This window comes from Camellia sinensis, chromosome 1 (genome assembly GCF_055761805.1).
Source record: "Camellia sinensis isolate YWXY chromosome 1, ASM5576180v1, whole genome shotgun sequence".
Taxonomy (NCBI): Eukaryota; Viridiplantae; Streptophyta; class Magnoliopsida; order Ericales; family Theaceae; genus Camellia; species Camellia sinensis.
In genome coordinates this window covers 74861817-74887174 of record NC_138961.1, presented here as the reverse complement: position 1 = coordinate 74887174, position 25358 = coordinate 74861817, and the positions used below count along the sequence as shown (strand labels likewise).

The following is a 25358-nucleotide window of genomic DNA, read 5'->3' as shown; positions in this document are numbered from 1 at the left end:
ACCTTTTGGCTACAAGGGTAACACACTTTTCCCTCTTTGTTCCCCATTTTTGCACACACTTTTAGCCTGTCTTGCTTTCTGTTTTGAGCTTAGTGTATAACTGAAAAAAGTCTTGTTTTTAGCTCCTTTTCAAGTTTGTTTAAGAACACTTTTGTGTTTGGGGTTGTCTACCCCCTCTTAGGCCTTGTTTGGCCTCATTTTTATGCATTTTTTGTGAGCTCCGGGACCACCATGTTTAGGCCTCCTCACCACTGAAATTTTAAGGGATTTTAGTGGTGAGGAGGGTGTCTTAAGGTCCTAAGAAGGAGAGGGCCATCCCCTCTCCTTATTGTCTTCATTACTTGCATTTTTGGCCTTACAAAAGGGCCTATGTTTGCACACATCTTGAGCTCGGTTCAAGCATTTTTCAGTGGGTTTTAGGACCCTCAAAACTCATTTTCAGAGTTGGTTTGGTCTTGCTAAACGTCTATCTTGCATGTGCTTAATAACTCCTTACATGGCCCTCTAAAGTAACTCATCATTTTTGCATGCCATGGTTTCATATCAGTGGTTATTTGGGCCTATTTTCACATGTTTTATTCACTGATTTTTGATGATTTGGTGAGATTCCATGTGCATCATATACTTTCCATACAACCCATGTTTGCTAGTCAAAGTTGCATGCTATTTTAGTCCATCTTGCTAACATCTTTTGGCCATGCTTTGAACTGGAAATATGCATGTTTTGGGACTGCCTTGACTCTGTCTTCATGCTTCATGATCAAATAATGCACGCTTTCTATAGCTGTAAGCCATCATATGTGCCTAGTTTTAAGTTTCGGGGCTCATCTCATGCATCGGGTGCCATATTTCCATGATTCGGGACTATTTTGTATCATATTTTAGTGCTGAAATTTGCATGTTTACATACCATATTTCATGCCTTGCCATGCTTTGGTAGAGTGGCATTTGATGCTTTAGGTTCGGTCCTCGATTTGCGTGCATGCGTGCACGCATTTCGAGTGTCTCATTTTCATCTAATGGCCACTGATTTTGGCATGCTTGCGAGCTATCCATGTTAGTTTAAGTCCATCATCGCATGTTGCTGCATGCCATGTTTGCTTACATGTTTAGGTTGCGCGCCTAGTACACATTGCTCATTTGCTTGTTCATGTTGCATACTTAGCCTCCATGCCTAGGTTGCATTTCATTGAGCATGCATCCCTTGCCTCTTGATCAATCATGATAGGGGTTGGGGCCCTTTGATGTGTTTTGTGCTTGCATTTCATTTGATATCGAAGTTGCAAAACTTGGCCTCTTAGGCCATCATGCATAATTGATGGCCCGAGGGTCGAGGGTCATGCTCCCTTGAGTCCCTTGCATGATAGGGAGTGTGCCCGCGTATACATTTGCTTGAAATTCCATGCCATACACTGTCTGTCCTTGTTGCTGTCAAAAACCAGTTTCTGCAGGGAGTTTTTGCCGACCGGCACTTTAGAGTGCCAACCGGCCATGGATTGGTGGCCGATAATATGAAACCCCAGCCAATGGATAAGTCCCATGGCCAGTGGGTATTCCCTTCAGCCGATGGTGTCCTACAGGGTTCAGGGAACCTGTCCCAGGATTTTGGCAGCTTTCAGAGAAGCAGTGCAGTGTAAACAGAGGCAGCAGTGGTATGGTACGGGCTTTCGGGAGAAGATAAATCCGAGCATGCATCATTCACGCATCTCGAGGCGGGGCTGCGGCCATCTTCTCTTTGCATTTAATTTGTTAATTAGATTAGAAATTTTGTAATAAGTAATTTAGTATTATTTATTCGGACTGTAATATTTATTCGGACCCTCCGAGCGAGGGCAATTGTGTAATAAGTGTGCGTGAGTGTGTGTATGTCTTCCAACCCCACGCCTTTCTTCCCTTTTATTTACCCGCTTATGATGGTAGACTAGGACATATTTAAATTAGCATACCTTATGCTATGCATGCGTGCATCCACACATTTGTCTTGCATGCATCGGGCTCGGCGCATCACTCTAACTGCATTTGTATTTCAATACGTGATTAGTTGTAGCATTTCACATGTCATTATAGATTAGCCGAGCCTATCTTAAACGCATTTTGCATGTGTTGCATTAGCCATCTTAACATGAACTAGGATCATGCATATGATTACTAACTAGTTTATGTTTTGGCTCGGAGTACTAGGTAAGCATTTATGCTTTAGCATACCGCATGCGTGTGAGTGTTGCCATAACAGCATGATTACCATGAGGCTAGCTGCTTATGTGATATAACTGCTTGAATGCCTGTGGATGAAGGTTGAATTATCTAATTTGGAATAATGCATTAAAACTGTGAGTTTTAAGCCCACTAGATAGTGGCAAAACCATCTTTTCTAAAAGCCCACTTGAGGGTGGCAAAACCTGCATTTTAGCCTACTTGTGAGTAGCAAACCATTTTCAAAACAAATATGAAATGTTTCGTTCCAATTTAGGCGATTTGGTCTATACTTGTTTGCTGTGCGCATAACATAGTAATTCTAGGCTAATAACTGGAATAAGAACACATAACGTTTTCAAAAACGGATATCACGGTTAGTAGAGGCCGATCTTCGGATCGGGCGAGAGGGGGTGCTCATAGCTGACCTTCCCCAATAGTACCCTAGCTCCCGAGCCGAGGCAACTTTGGTGATGACGGGCACGTGGCCTTTGGCACCGAGTCAGGGTTTCCTAAATTCCCCCTTAAAAAATATTTAGGTGGTGACTCTATATCTGGAAAAACAGTCCATGTTTGGCACTTCTTTTTCTAAAAATCTGTTTTCTCAAAATGATTTGCCAGATTTGGACTCTTTGGTTCAGATTAAGAACCGTGACACAAATCGAGTCTGAACTATAGCGGGGTCCCTCGCGAACGTGTTACAGTTTCTGGCGACTCCGCTGGGGATTTTAGAGAGCTTGACTCGAACTCGTGATATCCTGTTTTGATTACGCTTATGTGTTTCTTTGCATTGCATGTGCATTGGTGCGCCTAGGACACCGTGTTTGCCATTTGCCATTCCTGAACGGTTTGCCGGAGGGTTGTCTTGCCAAGGCATGACCATAAGGCTGACCGGTTGTGGGCTCTGACAGTATGGGAACACAAACTCCGGTTTTACCGGGGCACCCTTTTTGACCATTCGACCTAGTGCATATTTAAATCCATAGTGACCATTCCAAACTAGGACAGGTTGCTCACCCGATGTTAGGTTGTTTGAAACCGCTATGTGCGTAGTGAAACCCTAGTTCCTGACAAAATAGGACAGGGAAACCCTACCCCAACATAGGGGTGTTTTGGCTCTCTCTTACTTGTTGTGTGCTTTTAGAGTGTATCTCTATAGGAACGCATATACCAGTTTGCAAGTCTGGGCATTAGGCCTGTGGGCATCAGCATCAGTATTTGGGGAATCAGTTTTACCCGAGGGTATCAGTTTACAGGCAGATATTTGGGAAACAGTGATCAGTATTGAGTACAGTCATCCTAGTATGCTCAAATCCGTTCCAGTGAAATTGTGCTGAGATGCTTTCTGTTTTCTCTTTTGCTAGGTAGTCCTGGAACTACAGCTTCAGAAGGCTCCGATATCCCCGGGGTACATTGGACTAGTGTTGATAGACTTTGTTAGGTCAGAAATTCAATTCAAGGGCAACCAGTGTTCTTTTGCTGAGGCAAGCCAAAGAAAGGCCAGCCAGGGCTCACCGGTTCATCTGATTCGTCAGTCGCCAGTCACATCACCTTTGTTCAGACTCAGCAGACCATGATGGCCCAGGGTTCGGAAGAATTTGTGGCCGTGATAGCAGCGTTAAATCAGGGAACTGCCATGCAGGCTAAGACCAGTATTGAAATGCAGCGTCCATCTGGGGCATCTGCCTCACATTCAGCTTTGGGACCCCAGCCAAACTTTGAACCACTTCTGCCAGTTGAAGATTTGCAGTGTCCGAATCCTCGAGAAAGGTTGACTCAAGCTCAGGTGCTCAGACCCCTGGTACAGCCTAATGAGAGGCTTTATTCCCTTGATGTTAATGAGCTCAATCTGACTGCAGTGAAAATTGCAAACCTTGAAAAGCACTTCAAAAAGGCACAGGGCCTTAATTCCATTCCCGACATTGAGGATGGGCACACTGAGTCTGCCGTACGGCTCCCAGACAGATTCAAAATGCCATATATTGACCATTTCAATGGGTCTGGAGATCCAATGGTACATATTCGACTTTTCTTGGATGTCCTGAAGCCGATGGGTCTGACTAAGCCACAGAAACTCTCTCTGTATGGAAGAACCCTGTCGGGTGTAGCAGCCACTTGGTACGCTAAGTTGGAAGATAAAGTGAAGCAAGACTGGGAAGAATTGGCTGAGGCCTTTGTTGATCAGTATTCCTACAATACCCAAGTTGAAATGACCATGCAAGAGCTTGAAATAACCCGCCAGAACCCAACAGAGCCTTTTGTGGAATTTGTTGCAAGATGGAGAGTAAAGGCAGCACAGATGACAGATTGGCCTTCCGAGAGGGATCAAGTGCAGATGATGGTGCGAAACCTCGAGCACGATATGTTGCAAAAGTTGATAGTCGCTCCACTATTCACTTTCAAAAGTTTGCATGAACTGGGGGTTCAGGTCGAGAATGCGTTCAACAGTGGGATCATCCCCAGAACAAGTGAACCGACAAGGAGGGTCATTTCAAGGAGTACCAATGCTGGTAGTATCACTATTCCCAAACCCACCAAAATCAATACAGTCGCCACAGCCGACCCTTTTGCCAATCCAAGCCTACAAACTGCCAGCCCAGCCCGAGCTCAAGGCAGAACTTTCACCCCCCTCTATATGAGCCTAACTAGCGCACTAAAAGTCTTGATGGAAAGAGGGCATCTCAAACCCCTCGATCCTCAACCTCTTCCTAACCCACTTCGAGCCAGACATAACCCCTCCAAGTACTGTATGTACCATCAGCAGCGCGGTCATGGCACCGACCGTTGCTACCGCCTTCGTCATGAGGTCCAAAATCTCATCGACAACCAGACGATAGCTCCACCTTCAGACCCCAATGACCAAGTACATCATCCACATCTCAATCTAATCCACACACTGGCCGTCCCTTACGACCCCAGCATGTACATCACCCCAGTCCATCTACCCAGGCCTAATGTGTTTATCCCAGAGAGCCTGGACTTATGCATGATGGGTGCATCTAAACCCCAATCATCTCAAACCCACGAACCCACTACTTCTGAGCTGATGAAAATGATTGAAGACCTTCAGAGAACTGTGGCAGATCTGGCCTTTGGGGTTTTGGCCCCATCATCGACCACATCACGTACCAGGGAATTCATATCTAAAGGCTCCCCAACCTTGGGATGGGTTGCATTTGAAGAAGGCCAATCCCTTGGCAAAGTGGAGACAAGTGGTAAGAACAAGGTAGGGGCAGGCATTGGTCCCCATGAACACCTTCAGTGGGATATTGAGGCTTTGAAAGCCGAAGGGCTGAACAAACAGCAAGTACTCGCAGTTGTTGCAAAAATTGTAGATGACACTTTCGCCACTCAGAATGAGAGCAGTCTGAATCAAGAGGCAAGCCGGGAGAAGGGCCGCTGTACTAGGAATGTTCCTTTCAGCTCTAAACCCTTGCTCGGAAGAGATTAGCAAACCCAGTCAGCGCCTACCAATCCCTTTGCTGGTGCATCCAGCAAAATTCCACAAACCTCAAAACACCCACCTCGAGGCCAGAGGGTGTTCGCACCACTGTACATGTCTCTATCAGCAGCCTTGAGGGTTCAGATTAAAGAGGGGGATCTGAAACCCCTGGAGCCGCGACCATTGCCAGATAGACTTCCTTCCTCCCATGATCCGGCCAAGTACTGTGTCTTTCATCAGCAAGTTGGCCATGTCACTGATAGTTGTTTCCGTCTTCGCCATGAAATACAAGATCTGATTGACAATAAGGTCATCGTCGCACCAACTCAGCAAAGTCTATCGTCATTGGATCAGTCAACTTGGGGGATAATGTGAATATGTGATCGGGGGATGAACCAGCTGCGGGTGGCGCTCGATTTACTCCAGATGTGGCATATGGCACACACTATTTTGAGCATTTGCGAATGCTAGTTTCTGACTTGGGTACTTAGGTCAGTTTTTGTTGTGTTGTTTTGAGTCTGTCTCTTTGTTTTGAGTCAGTCTTTTTGTTTCGGGTCTGTCTTGTTGTATCGAGTCAGTCCTGTTTTGTTAGAGTCAGGTGATTCTGAGGGTGTTACCTTGGGCATCACTATTTTGTTTTGTGTCTATCTTTTCGCTTTCTTTTGAGTCTGTTTCTGCCATGGAGCCAGTTACACCAACAGTTATGAATGAAACAACAGTGGTTTTTCATGCTTTTGGGCTTGCTTCTGCCTTGTGCCAGTTGTGCCAGAAAGTTTGAATGAAACGGTAGTACTTTTTGCCTACTCTTCTACACCTCAAAATCATTGCATTGACCTAAGTTTTTCAAAACTTTTTGAACACTGCGGTGAAAATGAAGAGGAAGGAATTCCTTGGGTTTTGTAAAATTTGATCATTTGAGAGAAAGAGAGGCATGCTAAGCCTTTAATGATTGAGATCATGCTTGTTAATGTGAGTACTGAGAAGGATCCTGGCTTGATCCAGATTGGTCTCACACTGTCTTCAGCACGAGCGACTAGTCGCTTTCTTAAAAGATTTCAAAAAAAAAATGTTTTGCGCGATCCTGCGAAGACCTGTGTGGAATCGCTCTTGAGATTGTGCAGCCTAGGATCGCTCTTAGCCTCGAGACTTGACCCCTCATTTTCAAACCTTGGACTTAAATTCAGAATGATCAATGGTCAACCATCAAAGGAGGCCTGTGTGGCCATATTTAAAGCAGCCCTCAAACTAGGGGCAAGAAAAGTCAGATCAAGGGGATCAGATGTCGCCAAAAGAAGCTTGCAAAGCTAGATCAGAAGTATCCCTGGAACTAGGGGCAAAAATGCTAGATGTGCTCGAAGAGCCGAAGATTGGTCGTCCTGCAAATCAATGAAGACTGGCAAGAATGCCAAACCCCAGAAGAGAAGAAAGAAGAAAGTATTGCTGAAGAACTACTGAGTTCCTATCCACAACACTAGGGGCAAATCCAGCCCCCATGGGATGGACTCCTGCATTGTCAGCGAACAACAGTCACTCTCCTAGATTCAGATGGATTCGAGATCTCAGAACCATTTGACATGGACAAAGCTACACTTTTACCCTTGAGAGGCTCGCTGGGTCGAAAACCCGGAAGGGCGACCCAGGCAAAAGTTAGAGCAAGGAAAAAAGGCAAAGAACAAAAAAGAAGAAGAAGAAAAATGCAAAGAACAAAAAAGAAATGAAGAAAAGATGAAAAAAAAAGAAAGAAAAGAAAAGATGAAAAAAAATGAAAAGAATTGAAAAGAAAAGAAAAACAGAGCTCGCAAGGTTGAAAACCCGGAAGGGCAGCCTTGGCAAAAGTTAGAGCGCAAAAGGAGAGGTTAAATACCCGAGTGTACCTTAACCCCGAACTACGTAAGGCTTGATTCTCATCTTTGGGATACGTAGGCAACTTCATTCCGAAGTCCAGCCGTAAAACACTTCAAAATCAACTATGTCCATGTAATGGTTTTGATCATCTTTGCCTTCTCTGTATCCGAGGGTTCGGTTGTCATCGTCACTCTGAGGACTGATTGCAATGCACTGCGATGCTATCCAAACAAGGGGCAACTTTCCGTTGCCATACAGTGTGCCGCGGTGCCATTCAAACAAGGGACAACTTTCCGTTGCCGTGCGGCTCTTTTTAAGCAAGGGGCAATTTTCCTTCGGATCTGAAGTTGCGCATCTCAAGAGTAGGTTCCGTGCTTATTGAGCATTGGCCGTTTGCAAAAATAATTTTTGAGAATTTTTATTGAGGTTGACTGGTCTCTCGAAAATTATTCCATCTTTTCCAAAACTGGACCATTTCTTGGACCCAAAAAGGGAAAATTTTCAGTGCTCATAACGTAACTTGCATGATTTTCAAATCAAAAATTGAACAAGTATGTTAATCTGACTCTCATATTGGTCAAAATTGTTTCAGTAGAAAGCAAAAACAAAAATTGGTCAAAATAATGAACTAGGGGCACAGTTGAGTCAGGCTTCTTGTCTTTCTCCCGTTGTCAATGCATCTGCCAGAAAGGGCACTCTACCTGCCAGAAAAGGGCACCACTAAAGCTGACCGCAAAAGGGCAGAAGGCTCTCACATCCTCCACGCAACGAGGTATCAAGCCAAATGCGAAGCACGAACGGGAACGGATCAAGATATTCCACTCCTTTGTTTGGACAGATCTAATCACGTCCAAACTCCCCAGTAAGAGCATCGTCAACCAATGTCGATTGCAGATCTGCTGCACATCCAGCCGCATCGCAACCCCTCTGTGGGAGAAAGTTCATTATTGTGAGCAGAAGAATAGAATCTAGCAGAATGCTTGGGGCAAGAACCCGCAACTTCCTGTTTATTCATCAACCACCCTGGGAAGGGATGAAAAATGAGAGATTAAAGAATAAAGAGATGTGCGTTGAGAGAAAAAGTGAGGAAAAGGGCTTTTTTAGAAAAACAGAGCCTGAGGGCCGAGCGATGTGAGAATCACAAATGAGAAAGGGTGGGAAACAATACCCGGGGAAACAGGCTCCATGTGCACATTTGAGTCTTGTGTTTTATTTTGTCTGTCTCGATTCTTGTTTTGAGTCGCTTCGAGTGTTACTCGATGTGTTTAGGTTGTTTACCTTTGTTTTTCCCTTGTCGAGTCGTTTTGGCTATGGCTAGTCGTCGGCTCAATACCCGGTTAAGAACTCATTTCTCAATTTCCAAAAAAATCATCTTGTGCTCAGAGTGCTGTGCCACTCTCCACATTTGTGCAAAACAGTATTTGTTCTTTCATAAAACTGCAGGTTCCACCCCCGATAAGTGTGAACAGTAGAACAAGGACCTATCTGAAGCTATGTAGGTTCCAGACTGCAAAGCAAAAGAAAAAAGGAAAATTTGGAGCATCTTAGGGTGTTCCAGCTTTGGCAAGATCCAAGGCTGCATTTCAGGTGCACCTTCCCAGACCTCGCCATTTCTCTGGAGTATGAGTGTATCTCGACCCCAAGTGTAAGCCTGCTTCAAGTCAGAATGGCAATTAAAGCAGCAGCAGATGTTATCTCTTGCCAACATAAACAGGGTGTGCCCTTTTTGAGCTGAGTGTGTTACAAAGTCCTCCGAAAGGTAAATCGGAGGCACCAGAGTACATGTTTGATGCCCTTTCATTGCATAGAATGTGCACTTTCATATACACGTCTGTTACATGTGTGCCGCGCATCGTTATGATTTATGCATAGAATATGCTTGCTTTCGATTCTGCATAGAATATGCTTTCAATATTGCATAGAATATGCTCCTGTTTCTTGCATAGAAAATGCCCGTATCTTTTGCATAGAAAATGCACTCTTCCATACTTGCATAGAAAATGCACCTCATTTGCATAGAACATGCATTCACTCGCACTATCTTGTGCACTTACACTTTGTATCTCACTAGCACTGTCTTGTGCATCTTGTGGTTGTATCTCACTCGCACTATTTTGTGCATTGCATATCACTCGCGCTGTTTAGCGTATCGCACTGTCTTGTGCATTTCAAAATCAATTGCCCTGTTTAGCGTAGCGCACTATTTTGTGCATTGCATATCAATCGCGCTGTTTAGCGTATCGCACTGTCTTGTGCATTTCAAAATCACTCGCGCTGTTTAGCGTATCGCACTGTCTTGTGCATTTCAAAATCAATCGCGATGTTTAGCGTATCGCACTATTTTGTGCATTGCATATCAATCGCGCTGTTTAGCGTATCGCACTGTCTTGTGCATTTCAAATCACTCGCGCTTTCTTGCACATTGCACTATTTTGTGCAGTTTAATCACTCGTGTTGTTTAGCGTATCGCACTGTCTTGTGCATTTCAAATCACTCGCGCTCTCTTGCACATCGCACTATTTTGTGTAGTTTACACTCGCGCTCTCTTGCGCATCGCACTATCTTGTGCATTTCATTACATGCTCTCTCTCATCTTGCATAGAAAATGCTTGTAGCATTTGTCAGTTCATTGCGTCGCACTGTTTTGTGCACCTTACTTGCATTTTTCATGCATTCTATCGCGCTATCTTGCGCACCTCACTTGTACTTGTTAGTACATTGCATTGTTTTGAATACAAACCGGCTTCGCGTAACGTATAAGTCCAATTATCAAAGTCTTCTTTCATATCATTTGTATCCTGCCCCTGAACTACGCTGGTTTGATTCCTTGCAAAGGGATACGTAGGCAGCCTGCGGGCACAACCATTCATTTATCGGTATTTTGTTTGTTTGTCCAAGTCTTCGGCCTTGTCAAAAATGGGTCGTCTCTGGGCTTTGACATTCACTCACATCACTTCTTGACTTCCGAGTTCTGTCAAAGAGGGGCAACTGTAGACACCCCATTTTTGACTGCCCTTAAGACTTGGACGTTACTGATGGTTTACTTGGTGGAGAAAGGTGTACAGGGCAAAGGTTCAAATTCGTCAAGAATGAGAGAGTCAAATCCCAACTTCATACCCCTTTTGGACCAAAACAATCTTGATCAAAAGATTTTAGATCTTAAAATCCTCTCTTTCAAAATGTTTTGAAAATAAAATTCCTACGATGTTCCGACGCTCACATTTCGGTAAATGTTGCGCTTTTCGGTAAACCAAGCAAGGACAAGTTGGAGATGAATGAAAGAGAGATGAAATATTTGAAAAATCTTTCAAAACACTTTGTTTAGGGGTTTGGAGTTGAAGAAAAGAGGAAAGGAGAGGAGAAAACTAGTTTGGGAGAAGTTCGGCATGAATCCGGGGAAGAGAGAGTTGAGCAGCCCTCGCTGAATCGGGCTTATTCATTTGAATACTTGGATTTTAGCTATGAGGCCACCACCGTTGGAAAGCTTACTTCCGGGGCTTCATTTTTCACTCAAGAATCTCCTAGAACCAAGTCCAGGTGCAGGAGATATGATTGGTTGAAGTTGGGTATCATCCCGGTTGGATCGAATCTGCGCGGATTCACCAAAATGGGCATAACTTTTTCCACAGGAGGAATTTTAATGCAAGGTTTACGCCATTGGAAAGCTAACTTCCGGGGCTTCAATGTGGACATCAACCGGCCACTTTTTGACCTTTGCAGCCACCTATCGGCCATCCATTTAACCGACCGGCCAGAACAAATAGCAGGCCGGCCATTTTTTGTGCCGACCGGCCATTTATTTGGCCGATAACCTCCTTTCATGGCCACTATGACCTTTTTGCATCCCTCAAGCATGGTGCATGCCAGCTGTGCTAGCTAGGATGCACAAACCCGTCCCCCCATACACATAGGTGGTTGTTTTGAGCCCTTAACCCCTTTTTTTTTGCACCCTTTGCTTATCTTGGCTTCCTCAAGAAGCTTACCAGCTGTCCTAGCTTCCTCAAGAAGCCTTGACTCCTTTGCCCCTTCCACTTAGCTTCCTTGAGAAGCTTAGAGCCATTTCCATTGCCTATTTAAGGGCCTCTCCTCCTCCATTGTTAAAGGTTGATGGGTTGAACAAAAAAACCAGACCTATACATATATATCTGATATATATCCCCCTCTCTCTCCTCATTTGGGTGTGTTAGAGGGCTCTAAAGTGTGAGGTTCTTGGCCCTTTATACTACACCTCCAAGCCTACTACCTCCACCATCCATTCAAACACCTTGAGGCTGATTTTCAGAGGCTAGGAGCTCATTTTCTGGACCAAAGAGCTGCTGTCACCTTTTGGCTACAAGGGTAACACACTTTTCCCTCTTTGTTCCCCATTTTTGCACACACTTTTAGCCTGTCTTGCTTTCTGTTTTGAGCTTAGTGTATAACTGAAAAAAGTCATGTTTTTAGCTCCTTTTCAAGTTTGTTTAAGAACACTTTTGTGTTTGGAGTTGTCTACCCCCTCTTAGGCCTTGTTTGGCCTCATTTTTATGCATTTTTTGTGAGCTCCGGGACCACCATGTTTAGGCCTCCTCACCACTGAAATTTTAAGGGATTTCAGTGGTGAGGAGGGTGTCTTAAGGTCCTAAGAAGGAGAGGGCCATCCCCTCTCCTTATTGTCTTCATTACTTGCATTTTTGGCCTTACAAAGGGGCCTATGTTTGCACACATCTTGAGCTCGGTTCAAGCATTTTTCAGTGGGTTTTAGGACCCTTAGAACTCATTTTCAGAGTTGGTTTGGTCTTGCTAAATGTCTATCTTGCATGTGCTTAATAACTCCTTACATGGCCCTCTAAAGTAACTCATCATTTTTGCATGCCATGGTTGCATATCAGTGGTTATTTGGGCCTATTTTCACATTTTTTATTCACTGATTTTTGATGATTTGGTGAGATTCCATGTGCATCATATACTTGCCATACAACCCATGTTTGCTAGTCAAAGTTGCATGCTATTTTAGTCCATCTTGCTAACATCTTTTGGCCATGCTTTGAACTGGAAATATGCATGTTTTGGGACTGCTTTGACTCTGTCTTCATGCTTCATGATCAAATAATGCACGCTTTGTATAGCTGTAAGCCATCATATGTGCCTAGTTTTGAGTTTCGGGGCTCATCTCATGCATCGGGTGCCATATTTCCATGATTCGGGACTATTTTGTATCATATTTTAGTGCTGAAATTTGCATGTTTACATACCATATTCCATGCCTTGCCATGCTTTGGTAGAGTGGCATTTGATGCCTTAGGTTCGGTCCTCGATTTGCGTGCATGCGTGCACGCATTTCGAGTGTCTCATTTTCATCTAATGGCCACTGATTTTGGCATGCTTGCGAGCTATCCATGTTAGTTTAAGTCCATCATCGCATGTTGTTGCATGCCATGTTTGCTTACATGTTTAGGTTGCGCGCCTAGTACACATTGCTCATTTGCATGTTCATGTTGCATACTTAGCCTCCATGCCTAGGTTGCATTTCATTGAACATGCATCCCTTGCCTCTTGATCAATCATGATAGGGGTTGGGGCCCTTTGATGTGTTTTGTGCTTGCATTTCATTTGATATCGAAGTTGCAAAACTTGGCCTCTTAGGCCATCATGCATAATTGATGGCCCGAGGGTCGAGGGTCATGCTCCCTTGAGTCCCTTGCATGATAGGGAGTGTGCCCGTGCATACATTTGCTTGAAATTCTATGCCATACATTGTCTGTCCTTGTTGCTGTCAAAAACCAGTTTCTGCAAGGAGTTTTTGCCGACCGGCACTTTAAAGTGCCGATCGGCCATGGATTGGTGGCCGATAATATGAAACCCCAGCCGATGGATAAGTCCCATGGCCGGTGGGTATTCCCTTCAGCCGATGGTGTCCTACAGGGTTCAGGGAACCTATCCCAGGATTTTGGCAGTTTTCAGAGAAGCAGGGCAGTGTAAACAGAGGCAGCAGTGGTATGGTACGGGCTTTCGGGGGAAGATAAATCCGAGCATGCATCGTTCACGCATCCCGAGGCGGGGGCTGCGGCCATCTTCTCTTTGCATTTAATTTGTTAATTAGAATATAAATTTTGTAATAAGTAATTTAGTATTATTTATTCGGACTGTAATATTTATTCGGACCCTCCGAGCGAGGGCAATTGTGTAATAAGTGTGCGTGAGTGTGTGTATGTCTTCCAACCCCACGCCTTTCTTCCCTTTTATTTACCCGCTTATGATGGTAGACTAGGACATATTTAAATTAGCATACCTTATGCTATGCATGCGTGCATCCACACATTTGTCTTACATGCATCGGGCTCGACGCATCACTCTAACTGCATTTGTATTTCAATACGTGATTAGTTGTAGCATTTCACATGTCATTATAGATTAGCCGAGCCTATCTTAAACGCATTTTGCATGTGTTGCATTAGCCATCTTAACATGAACTAGGATCATGCATATGATTACTAACTAGTTTTTATTTTGGCTCGGAGTACTAGGTAAGCATTTATGCTTTAGCATACCGCATGCGTGTGAGTGTTGCCATAACAGCATGATTACCATGAGGCTAGCTGCTTATGTGATATAACTGCTTGAATGCCTGTGGATGAAGGTTGAATTATCTAATTTGGAATAATGCATTAAAACTGTGAGTTTTAAGCCCACTTGAGGGTGGCAAAACCTGCATTTTAGCCTACTTGTGAGTAGCAAACCATTTTCAAAACAAATATGAAATGTTTCGTTCCAATTTAGGCGATTTGGTCTATACTTGTTTGCTGTGCGCATAACATAGTAATTCTAGGCTAATAACTGGAATAAGAACACATAACGTTTTCAAAAACGGATATCACGGTTAGTAGAGGCCGATCTTCGGATCGGGCGAGAGGGGGTGCTCATAGCTGACCTTCCCCAATAGTACCCTAGCTCCCGAGCCGAGGCAACTTTGGTGATGACGGGCACGTGGCCTTTGGCACCGAGTCAGGGTTTCCTAAATTCCCCCTTAAAAAATATTTAGGTGGTGACTCTATATCTGGAAAAATAGTCCATGTTTGGCACTTCTTTCTCTAAAAATCTGTTTTCTCAAAACGATTTGCCAGATTTGGACTCTTTCGTTCAGATTAAGAACCGTGACACAAATCGAGTCCAAACTGTAGCGGGGTCCCTCGCGGACGTGTTACAACTTGTTAGTTGTAGCATTTCACATGCCAACTTTAGAATAGCTGAGCCTATTGTAGTTGCATTCCTGCATGTGTTGCATTAGGCATTTCAGCATAGTTAGGATCTAACATAGCTTCTGTTTTGGCTTGGAGTACTCGGTAAGTGTTTATGCTTTAGCATCCTTGCATGTGTGTGAGTGACTGCCATGATAACATGCTTACCATGAGGCTATGTGCTTATGTGATATACCTGCCTGAATGCCTGTGGGTGAAGGTTGAGTTGCTTGAGTTGGGATAATTCGTCAAAATTCGTGTTTTAGCCTACTTGCGAGTAGCAAACTTCAATCCATTTTCAAAACAAACGGATGTGCGATGCTTTGTTCCAACTTAGGCAATCCAGTCTATACTTGTATGCTGTGTGTATCACATAGTAAATCTAGGCTAATAACCGGAATAAGAGCACGTAATGTTTTCAAAACTCGATATCATGGTTAGTAGAGGCCGAACTTTGATCGGGCAAGCGGGGGTGCTCATGAAATGACCTTCCCCAATCGTACCAAAGTTCCCGAGCCAAGGCAACTTTGGTGATGACGGACACGTGGCCTTAGGCACGAGTCAGGGTTTCCTAAATTCCCCACAAAATAAAATATTTAGGTGGCAACTCTGTATCTGGCAAAGTAGTCTACATATTTGGCACTTCTTTCTAAAAATTTGTTTTTCAAAACGATTTGCCGGATTTGGATTCTTTGGTGATTTATCAATCTCACATCGCACATTGTGAGGTCAAATTAAGAACCGTGACAATTTGAGTCTGAACTGTAGTGAGCCCAAATGAACAGAACGGGATTCATCCTCCCGAGGCGTTCGGGGACGTCTACACTAGCATGGGACTCCCGGTTTGAAAAATGCACTTTTCCAACACTTAGGCTTGAAAATAGGCCATCGGGGGCCAAAATCCCAAAATAGCTACGAGAAGGCCAGGGGAATATCCTGAAAACCTCAGGAGGAACCAATGTAAGTTGTGAAAATTTAAGAAACTAGCAAGGGATTCTCAGTTTGAAAACTAAGTCGGAAAATGTACTTTTCCAACACTTAGGCTTGAAAAATGTTAAATTGTATATTTAATTGACAAGATAATAACTGTTTTCCTTTTTCTTTTTCTTTTTCTTTTTTTTTTCTTGTTACAGATTGGAGATTAGATATGGACATGTTTGGTAATCTGGAGATCAGAAGCTTGCTCATTTTGTGTTTTTGTTAATATTACCTTATATGTATTTTGGTTGCGTTGTAAATTTTATATTTTTGTGAGTATTAGGAAACATGTTTGGTAATCCGCACTTGATGTTATATTTTTGTGGATATTGGAGACGTGTTTAGTAATCCGTAGTTGATATTGTATTTTTATGAATATTATGAGACATTTCGACTGTGGTGTTTATGAAAATGAATAGATTTTTGTATTGATGTATAATAGATATTGTATTGAGCAGGTTATTAAAATGCATAGGGAATTTTTAGTGAAAAGATTTCCAAACAAATAATTTCGTCACATTTGCTAAATATTTCGTCGCTAAATTGAAATATTTGGCGACAAAATTTTTTGTCATTGAAGAATTTTGTTTTGCGCTCATTTTAGTGACGAATTTTTTTGTCACATTAATCTATATCATTGGTGAGGATAAATTTCGTCACTAAAACCTGTATCTTCATATTTGGTGATGAAATATTTTATGGCCAAAACAATTAAAATATAATATTATCTAATTCTAGTGACGAAATTGATGTTATAGAGGATGAAAAATGCAACATTTAGAGATGAAAAATTTCATTGCCAAAAATGAAAAATAGGCGACGAAACGATTTTTCGTCACCAGCTACTTTCAGCGACAACGTATAGGCGACGAATGTGGTGACAAAATTATTTCGTTGTAGATCACACTGGTAACGAAAATTTGATGTTTGAAGACAAAATGAGTTTGTCACCAAAGAACTTTTTTTTTGTAGTGTTTCACAAAGCCCATTACATTTTCTCCCACTTTCCGGACTTCACCTGGTTTGCCTTTTTGAAACATGTTCACAAGTGTTCGATGTCCTTCGCATTATTCACAATCTCAATACAGTACCTATGTCCAATTCCATCATATTCATATCTATACATATATAAAGTATACGAAAAGAAAAACAACAAGCAACCAACAACTATCTACTCAACAAATGAGACAACTCGACCTTTCTAAACCATAGCCATCATAACCCATAAGATACACAGATACACTGAGACAATAATGATAAATAAGTTCAGCTCTACCTATCTTAAGCATGGTAAGCCAATGATACACATTTTCATAACGAAATGCCAATTTACCAGACACAAGCTGGAAGGTAATGGCACCTCTGCCAATTTACCAAGCACCGTCTGGAAGGTAATAGTACATCTGCCAAGTTCTCTAGGCACTAGTTGAAAGGTACTGATACCTCTCATTCTAAGCGCGGCCAATTCTCCAGGCGCTAGCTGGAAGGTAATGGTACCTCTTATTCGAAGCGCAAGCGCATTTCCAACCATTACATAATTCAACAAATATAAATAACCCATGTGTACTACAAACATATAATCTATTCAATATCACAACATCATCCTCCACTAATGACCAAGGACAAAACCTCTAAGTATAAATATTTAAACACACATAATACAATAATCCGATGTTCACTTGATCTTAAGTCCCAACAATAATGATAATAACCATATTCAAAAGCTTTAAAATCCATCCCGAGCATCAATTCTAGATTTACAATATGTCATGGTTTCTTTCTCTTATGAAAATCAACTCTTTTGTTTTCCAAGTTAACATGTTCAAATCTTTATCCAAAAGCTACCCTCTTTAATTTACAAAACTAAATCCATTTTCCTTGTTTTGCAAAACCAAAAGCCATTCCCTTTGTTTTAGAAAACTAAAATCCATGAAAGTAAAAGCCATAGCTCAACTCAATTTAACATGATTAATCAAGAATAATTCCAATACCATGGTTAATTCACCCTTTTATCAATTAACACAATTACACAATCCATATAATCAAGTACAAAATATTACACAACTTTATCTCATCTTTAATCCATTAAGTCTATGATATTAAATTAGATCTTTTTTTTCCTCTCAACATCAACATGCTAAACTACTCCCCAAAGAACCCAAACAACAATTTATATAATGATTTCCAACCCCCAAGTCACAAACCCTAATATCTCTCATATGATTTTTCAAAAAGAACTCCAATATACATGGCTTTTATGCAGTAAAAATCTACCACATATGTATCTATAGACAAAGTATTAAAGATGAGCAAGAAATCCCTACCTTTTGAAGCGAAGAGGAGACAACCCAAAAATAACCGATGATGAAACCACGAACTACTCGGATCAATAGAAAGCCCTTGACAAGATCTACAACCTTTTCCAAAGGACCAAGGTGAAAAGATGGCTCTAGGCGAGTAGATTTGAAGATCTAAGCATGAAAAAAATTAAGTTTAGAAAGAGAAGAAAGAAGTCACGGTTTGAGAGGAAAAGTGAAGGAAAGTTAATGAGAGGAAAGTGTTTTGGAACCTATTTATAGTGGCTGGGCACTAATAGAATAATAGCCCCAAAGTCAAATGAAAAGAAAAAGTCAAAAACCCCTAAAAAGTAGGGCCCAAACCAACCCAAAAATAAAAAAATAAAAAAAATTATATACAGGGGTCTACCCTTCAAACAGAGGTGCCAACCCTTCAAGAAGAAAATGTGAGACACTAATGTGTGCAGCAGGCAAGGGTCGACCCTTGGAACCCCTAGTGTCGACCCCAAATTTTAGCAGCCAAGTCCAAATTCAGCAATAGATAAGGGTTGACCCTTTCCAGACTGGCGTTGACCCTTGAGGCCAACAAAAAAAGACAAGTGTTGACACCACAAAGACTGGTGTCAATCCTAGAATAAGATTTCTAAGTGCCCAAACAACTTTTCAACGTAAACAAGTGTGAACGAACAATCCCAACAAGTTTAAATCGATTTGTACTCCTCTAAAATCAAGATACAACAATAGCAAAGATTCCCAAAATAAAATAAAGGATTCCAATACACTTCCCAAAAGTTTTAAAGGATACAAGTGCTACAAGTCTATCGATATCCGATCAACTTGATTTTTTACAGATATGTTCTACTCGATATTCTTTAAAAATTGAACTATTCGGATAATGAAAATAAAGTCCGAAATAATTCCCATGAACCGCACAACAGTCATTGTTGTGCAAGTCGCACAATACTGACCCCTAATCCGATTTTAACTATGGTATAAGAGATTCAATTTTGATTGTTACTTGAGAAACGGTATCTTCAGCTTCTCGAACCCTTGAGAATCGTAAGTGGAAATTGGCCGCTTTTATACTCAGTTTGGATCATGAGAGGAGGTGAGAAAATAAATGATTATGTTTGCTCATCTAATTGAGAAAAGAAAAGAAAAGAAAAGAAATGATTATAGTTTCTCACCATATGTTTAGATGAATAAGAAAAGAGAATGTTGTTTCTCATGTATTTTGTTTGGATAGAGTAAATAAGAGACAAAAAGTAAAATGTTGTATTTTATTTTACCAAAATAACTTTCCATAATAATAACCTATGTTTTTTCATAACGACAATCTTGGTATTTTAGAAAATTTTCATTAAATCCAATTCCTTTCTTACCAAATCTCATCACTTTTGGTGAGAAAAAAAAAGTATAGGTTCGATGAGAATCATTTTCTTACAATCTCTCATCATTTTTTTTGTCATTTATCACCTACTTAACTATTTTAACAAGTGAAAGGGTTTTCTATTCTCACAATTTTTTTTTCTTTTCTTACCAAACCCCTCCATCCGAACAGAGTGTTATATTTGGATGGTCATTATTAATGAGTGGGCCAAAGGGCATGGCAAATTGACGGTTGAGACCTGTCGGGTAAATTAGCTTTAGATAATACCAGTGTCTAGTTTGAGGTAGGTTTGCACTATATTAACATAGTATATTTTTCATTTCAAGTCTAGTCAGATCTGATATCATGTCTAATCTAATTATTTCAAGGCCGGTTCTAAGAAATTTTTTAAATCTTAGCCCGCCCACTTAACCTAAGGGTGGTTTTGAATTTACTTATTTAGTGACTTTTTGACTTTTTATGAAAAAAATATGCAAAAAAAATAGAGAATAATACGATAACTTGTTGCAAATAAACAAATAAGCTGTTTATTTAGATGGTTGCCAAATCACCCCTTAATAAATGTGATTTTTTTTTTTTTGGTTCTTGAAGAGTTGTAAAATTATTTAGATCTTTTTAATGAGTATTTGAATTTGGTATATTGTAAAATAAATATGATCTTGTAAAAAATATTTTAATTTAAGCGCTTGAATATAAAATTCAGAGGTGCTGAGGAAGAGTTGTTGCAATTGTCTCTTTAAAAAATTGAAGAAAAATAATGGGATAATTTTAGTTTAGTATAAAAATTGAAAAATAATTACTAATTTATGATAAATTTTATCAATATTAATAATTAAAATTATAAAAATTTTTATACATATGTAATAATTTTCTCAAATTCCATCTAATAGGTAATTTCCTAAACGATAATTAGTGAAATAAGGATAATAATGTGAAAGAGAAAAGAAAGAGATATTAATATGAAATAAGGATATCAAATTCCATCTTTGTACACCCTACAAATATGGATATTGAATTTTATTGCATATGTTTATTTTTTTTAGTTATAATATTATTTATCAAACAAAAAAAAAGAAAGAGAAAAGAAATCTTTGTACTCCCAACAAAGATGAATATTGAATTTTATTGTATATGTTTCTTTTGGAAAATGAGTGAAAGTACTAATTAGTGCTATCACTAATGATGTGGTAATGAGTCCCACCATGAATGATTTGATATTTTGGTCTTGGTGTTGTATTTTTTTTATTATTGAGTGTCATGTCATTAGTGGTCTTTTTAGAGCTCCAAAATTAATGGTCTCTATCATTGTTGGTTTCTTTTTTAGTTATAATATTGCTTATCAAAAAAAAAAAAGAGAAAAAAAAGTGAACAATAAGAAAGTTTTTTTTGGAAACCTACGTGTAAATTTTTGTCCTCTATATATAAGTTTTGGGTATTATTATTATTATTATTATTATTTTTTTTTTTTTAATTTTTTTTTTTGGGGTCATATAAGATGTGAAGGACACTTTAGTCGTTTTACGAAAAGAATCTTCTTTTCATTTTTAGGCTTGGTTTGGGGATTGGACTGACTTTTTAGTTTTATGGCTTTTCTTATTATTTTAGTTGGGGGTTAAAAAATTTAGTCTATAAAGGATTTTTAATTTTTTAAATTTTTTTGTGAGAGAAAAAATGTAATGATTATAAATTGGATGTGATATTTTATCTTATTAAGATTAAAAAGCCTATTTTATTTTTTTTTTTAACTATTTTAACCCCAAATCCACTTCCAAAACAAGGGCTGTTTTTTGTGGCTAAAAAGATTCCACTCACATGTAAATATCTAAAAAAACACCACCACTTAACTATTATTCAGTGTGTTTGGTTTGAGTTTTTTGGATTAAGTTTTTTGAAAATTAAATTTTTTGTTTTCCGTATTTTTTTGTTTTTAGTGAATATTTTTAAAATTTTAAATTTTTTTTTTTAAATTTTTTAGATGCACCTTACTTAGATGTATCTAAAAAGTAAAAAATTTGTGAAAAAATATTTTAAAAAATTATTAAATACATGAAAATATAAAAAATGTACTGAATTCTCTTTTTTTTTTTTTTTGTATTTTTGGTATTTAGTGAATTTTAAAAAAAAAATTCACATTTTTTTTTACTTTTTAGGTATTTTTATGTTAGGTATGTCTAAAAATTAAAAAAATTGCTTAAAATATTAAAAAAATTCATTAAAAATAAAAAAACACACAAAATAAAAAAGTAGAATTTTTTGAAAATTGTTTTCAAAAAAACAAAACCAAACAAACTGATTATTATTATTTTATTATTATTATTACAACAATGCTACATATTATTAAAAAAACACAATTTTTACAATCTCACTCACCCGTGATTGGTCTAAAAAAAATAAAAAAATAAAAAACAAAAACACATAATTGATCAATATCATTTTAGAAATTATGGAGATCCTCAAGTTTGAAAGTTCCAACCATTTTGTTACTATTATTATTTATTCCCAGCAATAACAATGCCGAGTTATTCAAGCGGATCCTAGTAAGTAAGAGCAAGGATTCTCTAGATTGAAATTTTCTTAAAGTTTCCTAAAGTGCTATATTGTGTGGTTGAGATTTACTGACAAGTCACATTAGGATGATTTCACTCTAGTAGATCCTTGGTGAGTAAGTAACTAGAGACAAATTATTGAGACCTAGGATAACACTACTAAAGGTTACACACACTGACTGCTGACTCACTAGGAGTTCGATTCTGGCAAGCAAAATCTAAGGATCATAATTATTCACAGACACTTTGATGAGATTTAAGCTCGTTAATCAAAGCAATGACAGCGGCATCGGACGAGCCCCCATAGTCCATAGCTTTCTTGGCCTTCTCAGCCATCTGTCGTGCTCGCCTTCTCATCTCCACCAATTGGTCACCACCATCACCGCCAATTAGCCATTTTACTGCCTTCTCCACCTTTTCTCTAGTTACCGTCACCTTGGGCTCCCAATGCAACGACACCCACTCCTCGTTCTCCACTCGAATCCCAGTCTTCAACACATCTGTAACCAGGCTTTCAATGAAAAATTGCTCTGCTGCGAGTGGCCATGTGATCATTGGAATGCCCGCTCCTATGCCCTCAATCGTTGAATTCCATCCACAGTGTGTCACGAACCCTCCAACAGCAACGTGCTCTAAGATTAGCAGCTGCGGTGCCCAACTCCTTACTATCAATCCTTGCCCGGACTTCGTCATCCTCTCTTCAAATCCATCTGGAAGCATTTCATCGCGATTTTCCCCTTCTCCTCCTTCCCTCTTTTCTTTGTCTTCTTCGTTGTTCTTTGAGAGATCTCTAGCCACCCAAATGAATGGGCAACCAGAAGCCTCGAGACGGTGAGCGATCTCAAGGAACTGTTTAGGAGCCATGCAAACTTGGCTCCCAAAACTAACATAAATTACTGAGTTGGGTTTTTTGGAGTCAAGCCAGCTCAAAACTGTACCACCAGCAATGGAGTTCTTTTCTTCCCTCTCGGCCTTTTCTTCGGCTGCTTTGTTAAAGAGATACACTGGCCCTACAAACCATAGTTTTCTACCCATTTCATTCTGGTAATGCTCAGCATAAGTTGGCTCCAAGTCGTAAAAGCTGTTGATTATAATCCCATAGCTCTTCAGCTCGGCCTCTAGAAAGATATCCAAAAGTTGTCCCCAAACAGTTCCTTTGGTTTTAAACCAGTATGGGAGTTTAAGCTTACTACACTTGATGTTGTCATCGGGTAGATCCGGCAAAGCAAAGGTCTCTGTATCATAATTCACCTTTTCGTGCGGTGCGTAGCGTCTAACGCTCTCTTCACAACAGAGAGGGAACAAACCTATAACGTGAAATCATAATTTTAAGAAGGGAAAGTGTTTTGGGTGTGTAAGCTCTATATATGTATTTGCGTAAGTTTTTATAAATATATTTAAATTATTTTATAAAATTACGAAAGTTTTAACAAATATATGTAAATTGTGATCTTTTAAATTTTTATGAGGTTAACAAATGCATATTTTTAAAAACTTACACAATTTTGAAAGATAACTTACGTATGTTTATGAGAAATTACGCAAGTATATATTATCCACTTGCACGAATTGCCCTTTTAAGAATATTAATTTGCAAATTGAAAATTAATACAAAATTTTTACGTGGGTAGCTTAGGTTCAATCATTTTATAATCAAAAGCTTATTTTCAAAAACACTTTTCAAAAATTTTATTTTCTTGTTTTTTATATTTTTACTGAATTTTGTTTAATATTTTAAACAATTTTTAAAATTTTTAGATACACCTAACATAAATACACATAAAAAATATATTTTTTGTGAAAAATACCAAATATATATATATATATATATGAGAATTTAGTATATATATTTTTATGTATTTATTAATTTTTTAAAATTTTTTTTACTTTTTAGATATATCTAAAAAAGTAAAAAAAAATGTTTAAAATTTTAAAAATATTCAAAAAAACAAAAAAATACGAAAACTAAAAAACTAATTTTTCAAAAAACTTAATAAAAAAAACTCAAATCAAACGCATACATTATTGTCACATCATTTTGCTATAAATGCTGTATGAAAATAATATTTTTTTTAATATTTAAATGACTTCCAAATGGAATGGGCTTGTCTTATAATTCTTCAAAAATAAATAAATAGATAAACATTAGATTGACCCATATTAGACGGTATCAACCAACTGGTATCTTTCACAACAGAGAGGAAACAAACCTGTAACATGGAACACGATCCTGGGAATGCCGACTGAGCAAAAACGTCGGCCGTCCACGGATAGAACATGTCACCGATGAGGCAATCGGGTCGGCGTTCCCAAAGCAGTTTCTCGATAGGTTGTTCGAGCTTTGAGATGGCCGCAAAAAACAGATGTTGTAAGTATTAATAATACATGTAACCATAATAATAATGCGAAATTAAACTTAACAATATCTTGAATTCAATACAACTCAAGAATAAAACAAACGTACCTTTGTCAGCCATTGAATTAGAGAAGTTGAGAAAATATCCCTTAGAGTTGAACTTTTAATTATTGGCTCACATTCTTCTCTCTATCTCTCTTAATTAGGATGACTATAAAACTTAGAGTGATGAAAAAAATACTTATAATATGAAAGGGGAGTCACCCATCCTTATATAGAGGAGAAAGAGGGCCTGGAAAAAAATACTTATAATATGAAAGGGGAGTCACCCATCCTTATATAGAGGAGAGAGAATGCTAAATAAACTCTATCAGAAGAATTCCTAATCCATTAAGGTTTCCTTCTTATCTTAGAAGAGTAATTATATTAAAATTCTAATTACTGAACTTTATATATAATATTGGCTTTATCTAATTGTGGAGTCCAAACACTACTACAAATATAGATAAAGATCACACTTTTTTGGTGTGATGTATGTTTTTTAATCACACCTTTTAAGTTTTATTAAAGTGTGGTCTTTAGGAGTGTGATTAAAAATGGTCATTTTTAATCACACTTTTTAAGTGTCATTAAAAAATGCTTTCATCACATCTTTTAAGTGTGATTAATAATATTTAGATCACACCTTTTAAGTGTGATTAAAAACATTTAGATCACACCTTTTAAGTGTGATTAAAAATATTTAGATCACACCTTTTAAGTGTGGTTAAAAACATTTAAATCACACCTTTTAAGTGTGATTAAAAACATTTAGATCACACCTTTTAAGTGTGATTAAAAATATTTAGATCACACCTTTTAAGTGTGATTAAAAACTTTAGTTCACACCTTTTAAGTGTGATTAAAAATTTTAGATCACACCTTTTAAGTGTGCTTAAAAACATTTAGATCACACCTTTTAAGTGTGATAAATAATTAATAAAATCTGTGATAAAAAAAAAATTAACATATTTAAAGAATAATCAATATTATTTTTGCACGCGCATTTGAATAATGTAATACACACTATATACTATATTTTGAATCACAACCATATA

The 25358-nt window shown here is 38.9% G+C and overlaps 1 protein-coding gene across 1 annotated transcript; it reads right to left on the bottom strand.

Moving 5' to 3' along the window:
- Positions 1 to 22136: 22136 nt before the first annotated feature.
- On the bottom strand, positions 22137 to 24184 carry LOC114319864 (UDP-glucosyl transferase 73CC6-like). Its single transcript, XM_082895337.1, has 2 exons — positions 24085 to 24184; positions 22137 to 23188 (listed from the first exon to the last, which is right to left on the bottom strand). Exons 1-2 carry the CDS (start codon positions 24182 to 24184, stop codon positions 22137 to 22139), a joined length of 1152 nt encoding a protein of 383 aa, XP_082751463.1.
- Positions 24185 to 25358: the final 1174 nt, after the last annotated feature.

What these genes read in the sequence shown, in the direction of transcription:
- LOC114319864 (XM_082895337.1), bottom strand. Translation starts at nt 24,184, where the DNA reads ATGTTCTATCCGTGGACGGCCGACGTTTTTGCTCAGTCGGCATTCCCA. An exon ending in CTCTGTTGTGAAAGATACCA is followed by an intron (nt 23,189 to 24,084) that starts GTTGGTTGATAC and finishes TCTGTTGTGAAG; the next exon opens with AGAGCGTTAGACGCTACGCA.